At 42.5% G+C, this 6,962-nt stretch overlaps 1 protein-coding gene across 1 annotated transcript; it reads right to left on the bottom strand.

Annotated features, from left to right (window-relative positions):
* Nucleotides 1-3,440: 3,440 nt before the first annotated feature.
* On the bottom strand, nt 3,441-4,259 carry LOC149167837 (uncharacterized). Its single transcript, XM_089430606.1, has one exon. The coding sequence runs from the start codon at nt 4,257-4,259 to the stop codon at nt 3,441-3,443; it is 819 nt and encodes a 272-aa protein (XP_089286732.1).
* Nucleotides 4,260-6,962: the final 2,703 nt, after the last annotated feature.

Below are 6,962 nucleotides of genomic sequence, written 5' to 3'. Positions count from 1 at the left end.
CTATTTCCCTAATTTCCCCATGCTTGTGAATACAGACAAACTGCTGAAGTAAAAGACAGTAATACATGAGAAACAGAATTAAGGGATTGGATCCCAATCTTCAACCCCGTCTCTTATCCAGGTGCCTGCAGGAAGGAGGACTGCTTTGTTGGCTTCCGCATCCGCTTCCTTATTATTCTGCCGAAGAATGTGGAAAAAATTCACTTGAAGAAACGAACCAACTAGCTTCCTTATTCTGCAAACCACTCTTGCTAGTCGAAAGTCCCTCGGGGACGTGTTATCCACAAGAATTCGAATCAAGGATTGGGAGTCACCAAGAATATTGGCTTTCTCAATACCAAGAACCTGTAAATGCTTAAGACCCTGCAATAAATCCATGGCCTCAGCTTGCATGTTTGTACTGTGGCCCAGGCCCCAGGCATACTTGTTCTCTATGCAGTCATTCGCATTCCTGATGACACCCCCAGCCCCAGCAATTCCCGGATTGCCTTTGGTGGCCCCATCAAAAAACAAGGAAGAACTGTCACAATTATTGAGCCAAATGCGGAAATCGCCCTCAACAAGCCTGATCTGCCAGTTTTTCGTAGTTTGGAACTGTCTCTCATCCTCAGAAAACTGAAGACCAAGCTTGCTCCCCCACGCCAGTTATTGAGGATTTAAATTTTTTTTCCCAGCTTCTGGAATTTCTCCCCGAGAAATTCCTTAAGTAGGTCGTTGGCTTTTGACAAAACAAGGTTACCCTTCTGCACTTTTTCTTGAAAAATTCTGTGGTTGCGCTCAATCCATATTTGCCAGAAAATGAATTTTGGATAAACCATCCAAGCTGCCTTGAACCAGTTGTTATTAGGGAGTTTTCCGGGATAGAGATGAGCCCAAGCAGCAAAGTATCCATTAATCGAGTTTGGCAGACGAACAGAGGATCCCCATGAGGAAAACACATCAGCCCAAATACTCTTTGCGAACCTACATTCAATCAATAAACGAGTGGCATTTTCCTCATTTTCCAGACAAAGATTACATCTGGAAGGGCTCGGGAAGCCTTTCTTTTTCAATCTATCCTCAGTTAAAATGTTGTTGTGGCACAACAACAAGCTGAAAAAAATGATTTTTGGCACACATTTCTGCCTCCAGAGTCCTCGCCAAGTCGTTGGGCAGCAAGGGACGTGGGGAATTTTTCTAAGTTGTGCATAGCCTTGTGCAATAGTATAAGAACCAGTTAGAGAGCCCCAGCCTCTCTTGTTTTATTTCTTGATGCTCATCGGGCTCATTCCCTTCAGCTTAGTCAGCAGGAATGACCACGCCTGATCTAGAGCATCCAGCATTTGAGGCTTCTTCTAGCCTACCCACGAATTATCCTTCCAGCTAGAAATATCCCACAAAGTTTTGATGCCACTGTTTAACGTCCAACTTTGGAGCTCAGAGAGCTCTTGGACTTCACCCAAAGGTTCTTCGCTCATGATTTTATCAGTCCAAATATTAATGAGCTTGCCATTACCCGGGATCCAATAGGAATGCTTTTGTATCAGAGGTAAGGCCTGCATGCAAAGCCTGTGAATTTGAGAGCCTTTGTTGGTGTGGGTGAGGTCATCCAAGCTTCGTAGCCTCTGACCCCTGAAATATTTCTTCCATAACGCCTTTTGGGCCCAGCCCGGTTTCAGAGCTATTTGTCTCCACAAAATCTTAGCCCCCATAGCAATATTTTGAGTCCTCAGATCCTTGAAATTCAGACCTCCTTCTAGCAGAGGTTTGACAACTTTGTCCCAACTGACAAGGGGGATCTTCCTGTCATTTTGCTTGCCTCCTTTCCAAAAGAACCTTCGAATCCATTCCTCCATCTTCTTGAGGATGCTGGAGGGAGCCAACATGGCTGAGAATTGGAAGATGGGCAGGCTAGATAGGACAGACTTAATAAGCACTGTTTTCCCTGCAAGGTTCAACCATGAGAAGCCCTAAGACTGAATTTTTTTCTTAAATTTCTCGACCATTGGGAGTCGGTCTTTATTCGAGTGCCTCCTTTGGAAGATAGGAAGTCCCAAATAGATCAAAGAGTTCCAAGAAGCAGAGCCAGCGAAACCCATACATATGGAAATTGAGGAGAGCTCGTTGTTGGAGATATTCCAGCCATAAAAATGGCATTTTCCTTTATTTAGTTTGCTGCCTGAAGTCCCATAGAAATCGTCCAACACTTTTCTGAATCTAGAGGCAGAGTACACGGAGGCAGCACCCAACAAAAGAGAATCATCAGCGAACAATGCATGGTTGATATCCTTGACACCTCAAGCGATCCTAAGACCCATAATTTCTTGGTCTATTTGGCACTTTTCTAAGTAAAAACTCAGAATTGAAGCTTGCAAAACAAAAAGAAGAGGGGAAAGAGGATAACCCTGGTGCAACCCTCTAGAGGCTTTAAAGAACTCCGTTGCTCTTCCATTCACCAGAGGGGCAATCCAGGGCTCAGAGATGCCTACCTGGACCCATCTGATAAACTCTTGACCAAACCCAAACTTGTGCATCACACCAAAGACAAACTTGTGACGAACTTGGTCAAATGCATTAGCAAGGTCCAGCTTGATCACCATACCTTTTTCTTTTTGCTGCAAGCTAGAATGAATCACCTCTTGCACAAGGATTATATTGTCCACGATTTGCCAGCCGTGAACGAACCCCCCTTGGTTTTTAGGAATAATGGAAGGCAAGAGGACCTTCAGTCTGTTGGCAATCACTTTTGTTATGAGCTTGTAACCAATGTTGCATAACAAAATTGGACGAAACCTATTAAAGGTGTTGGCTCCCTTCTCCTTTGGAATGAGGGCGAGAAAGGCAGAATTCGTGCTTCCTCCAATTTTCTGGCAGCACTGAGATTTGGATACCATTCTGTGCAGATCCTTCTTCACTATTTGCCAACAGACTTGAATGAATCTGGCAGTGAAGCCATCCAGACCCAGGGCTTTGTCCGGCTCCATTTCATAGAGCGCAACCTTTATCTCTTTTCTGGTGACTTTAGCTTCCAGTTGTTGATTCATATTTGAAGAGATCTTGGAGGGGACAACATCCAAGAACATAGTGTCCTGGCTCATTCCCTCGACTTCACTATATAGTTTCTCAAAGTGGGAGAAGGCAGCCCCTTTGATGCTTGTAAAGTCCTTATGGGTAACGCGGTCTTCTTTTATTTCAGAAATTGTGTTGAAGGACCTTCTAGCTTGGGCCTGTTTGTGGAAGAAGGAGGTATTCCTGTCTCCCACTTTCAACCACAGGCTACGGGATTTCTACCTCCAATATTCTTCCTCTTGCAGACAAGCTTTGTGGAATTTTTGTTGCAGATTTCCTTCTATGACTGTCGATTCCTCCATGGGTTCCTCCTCTTCCATCTGTAGTTGGTGCTTCTCGAGGGAGGCATGGGCCATCCTCCTTTCATCAGCCAGGTTTGGAAGAGTTTTAGCCTAGCTTTTCAATGCAGCCTTTACTCTTCTTAATTTTTCTTCCCAAACAAAGAAAGGGGACCCTGTGACAGGCCGATTCCAGCTCTCTTTAACCTTATCCATAAAGTCTGGATACCTTATCCATAGAGCACTGAATCGAAAAGGAATGGGCCCAAAATTTCTATGTGCTGAGAGTTCCAGCTTTATGGGTTTATGATCCGAAATACTGCATGGCAGGATGAGCATCCTAGCTTCTAAACCAAGGAGTAGATAGGAACTTTGAATAAGAAATCTATCTAATCTCGCAGCAATATGGCCAGGGCCAATTCTTTTATTTGACCAAGTATACTTACCTTTCAGAGGTTTGATGTCGAGAAGATCCCAATCTTGCATGATATCCTCCACCCATTCCCTCGCTGGGTCTCTTACTATGCTGCCACCTCTCTTCTCGGAGGAGCTTAGGGTTATATTCAGATCCCCTGTGATAATAATATTTCTCAATGTTTCTTCCTCAGCCATGAGTTTGATTGAGTCCCAACACTGCTTCTTTTCCCCTGCGTTTACCGACACATACACATTAAAGAGGCTAAAGGCCTCCCTTGTTTCTTTGATTATGAGTTGCATAAGCTGCCAGTGTGTATTTTGCTTTCCATTGACCAATTCCAACTTGTCTTCATTCCAGAGAGCTCCCAGCCCTCCCGATGCACCTCGGGCTGAGACAGCCTGCCCTCCACTTTTTCTCCATAGGTTCCTGCTTACTTGGAGGAAGCTCTTCTCCTCCAACTTAGTCTCCTGGATTAGAAGGATATTTGGGGTTTCTATTCTAATCAAACTTCTCATTGCTTCTTCTTTTTGCTTGCTCCCCAACCCCCTGCAATTCTAGGAGACAATATTCATTATTTACCTTTTTGAGAATGGGTGGCCCCTTTGGGCCCCTGTCCATGGCTTCTTGTAATCTTCGGTGTCTTTGCTAGCAGCTTCTCCAACATTGGCTGGCTGCCTTGGAGTTTGTCTTTATATGTTTCTCGCTCTCTTTTTTCTCGATCAATTTTCCTTCCTCTTGTCAATCTGCGGGACAATGTTTGGGAGTCTCCTATTTCTCCTTCCTCCTTAGATTCTTCCGAATCTAGGTTTTCCTCTTCCATATCTGTAGCCTTTTCCTTAGGGCTTACTGTTGTGCTCTCACCTTGCCTGGAATTTTCAAGGATCCCTTTCTCATTTGCCTCCTTTTGTTGCTGTTCTGTATCATGAATTTTGATTGAGGTAGAGGAAAGAGGGGTGAACGCATTCTCTTGTGCCTTTGGTTGGCCACTAGAAGAAGGCTGCAACCCTTTTCCTTTTGTAGCTCCAGGAGGGTTTGAAAGTTTAGGGTTAGCCCTTGACCTTTTGACCTACTTACATCCTTCTTCATTTCCTTGCACCGCCTCTTCATTTTTTGTGCAGTTCTTGGCAAAATGTCTGTATTCCTGGCACTTGCGGCACTTGAAAGGAAGCTGCTCATAGTCAAGTTTTTGCACATGAGTCCAACTTCCTACATTTATCTTTATAGCCTCCGGCAGTCCCACTTCTAGATCTACTTCGACATAGATCCGAGCGTAATCATATTGATCCTTGGTGTTTGCGTGATCTATGAATTTGCCCAGCGCGTTGCCAATATGTTGGAGGGAGTCCTAGTTCCAGCAATGCACAGGAAGATTCAGAAGCCTTACCCACACTGGAACTGCCGACGAAACATCTTTAGCTGGATCAAAATCGGGATTCCATCTGTTCAAATAGAGACCTTGAGGACCCATAAAATAGGGCCTGTTCTTGAAGATTATATCCTTGTCTTCTTTTGAGATAAACTCGAACAGGAAATAACCTCGCCCTAGAAAATACGAGATGACACTTTTCTTCATTAATGGTCTCCAGTTTCTGCAGACCCAGGCTTCCGTGGCTTTGGGAGAAGGCCAAAGGCCAGTGAACTGACCTACCAAGGCCCTTTCTACCAGTGACAGAGCAACCTTGATTAGCCCTTCCGGAGGAAGGGAGACCTCCGGAATGTTTTCCAGTTTTTTAACAAACTTCGAAGCATTCAGTTTCTTCTTGGCTGGCAGCGAAGCCAAAAGAGTCTTGAATGCGACATCTTCAGCTTTGGGGGAGGACGAAAGACTGATAGGAGGAGCCTGGGACGAGCCCAGCTCATCCATGGCAGAGGGGCACAGCCCTAGCACGACCAACCAGCCCGTGGGAGCACGAACAGCTTGCAAAGCCCGGGGAGGCAGAGGGCAGCTAAAGGAGAGGATTCTTCAGCCTTAAGCCTATCTTCTTCAACCACCAAAAAAAAAAAAAAAAAACAAAACAAAAAACCCATCCCGTGGTGTATTATTATTATTATTTTACTTTAAATTTGTTAACACCTAATCCATTTACATGTATTGGGTTCCTCTACCTTGGACCCTCAATTCATCCTCGTTGAACCTTCATGGGTATTGATTAATGTTTATGAGCAATACCATTCTCATTTCCAACAATTCTGTCATTTACCTTATTTAAATTGCAATTTTTTATGACTAGCTTAGCGCCAAACCAATGATTATCTTACTGCATCAAGTGTGCTCCCAAATGCGTTGATCAAAGTTCTTCATCCTTCACTAGTTTTGGATTTTTTAAATCACTACTTTGTACTCATCTAATGGCTACCCTAATGATTGTCCAAATAGTAATCCATCGACTAATTTTCCAATGGAAATCTCGATGACCTTCATATGTAGATTTCCAATAATTGTCCTTAACTTTGACATTTCATAATTTTTTAATTTTTTGGAAATATTTAGCTAAAAACCACCTATATTATCCCATAAGAAATTTCACTAGATCCTATAGTCCAAAATTTCAAATGACTATTTGTTATTACTATTTTCGTGATACCATGAAGGTTGGGTAACAAACAAGGTATCATTAAATGTTCATACTGTTTTTTTAACAAGAATAAGGAAACTTTATTTTATAAAAAATGTAGTAAAGCTAAACAACAAAGTATAAAAACACGTGTCCTAAGTTTTCATGCAAGATTGATAGCTCCCAAATGCCACAAAACATAAATTGCAAAAGTCCACATGTAACACATACTAAATTTTCTTGCAAACATACTTATATGTATACAAAGATAAAAAAGAATTCTCATTCCTTTTCTGAAAATGAAAATTAGTGAAAGACATAGTGATTGATGCCTTCTCCCTATCTAATGAGAGAATGAAGGGAGTTCTCAATTTTAAGGTACATGTCCTTCATCATTTGGTGAATTGTTCCTTCCTCCTTTAAATGTTCTTAGATAGAGTTTGTTGACAACCCATGATTAATAGCTATAGAGTGGGAGTCTTTACTTGGAATAATGACCACATTCCTCAAGATATTGCATTATGCTTCTAGTAAATCAATTTATGCTTGTGTACTACCAAGAAATTCATGATTATAACATTTTGCAAACTACACTCTTGTTCATTTTCATGCACCTTGGAGGTCACTAAAAAAATAGAGGATATGTTGCATTGTATGGACTCT

Source organism: Pinus tabuliformis, chromosome 5_1 (assembly GCF_031772625.1).
Source record: "Pinus tabuliformis cultivar Carrire ecotype Pingquan chromosome 5_1, CPIR1, whole genome shotgun sequence".
Classification (NCBI taxonomy): Eukaryota; Viridiplantae; Streptophyta; class Pinopsida; order Pinales; family Pinaceae; genus Pinus; species Pinus tabuliformis.
This window is presented reverse-complemented; position numbering and strand designations above follow the sequence as displayed.

What these genes read in the sequence shown, in the direction of transcription:
- LOC149167837 (XM_089430606.1), bottom strand. Translation starts at nt 4,259, where the DNA reads ATGAGAAGTTTGATTAGAATAGAAACCCCAAATATCCTTCTAATCCAG.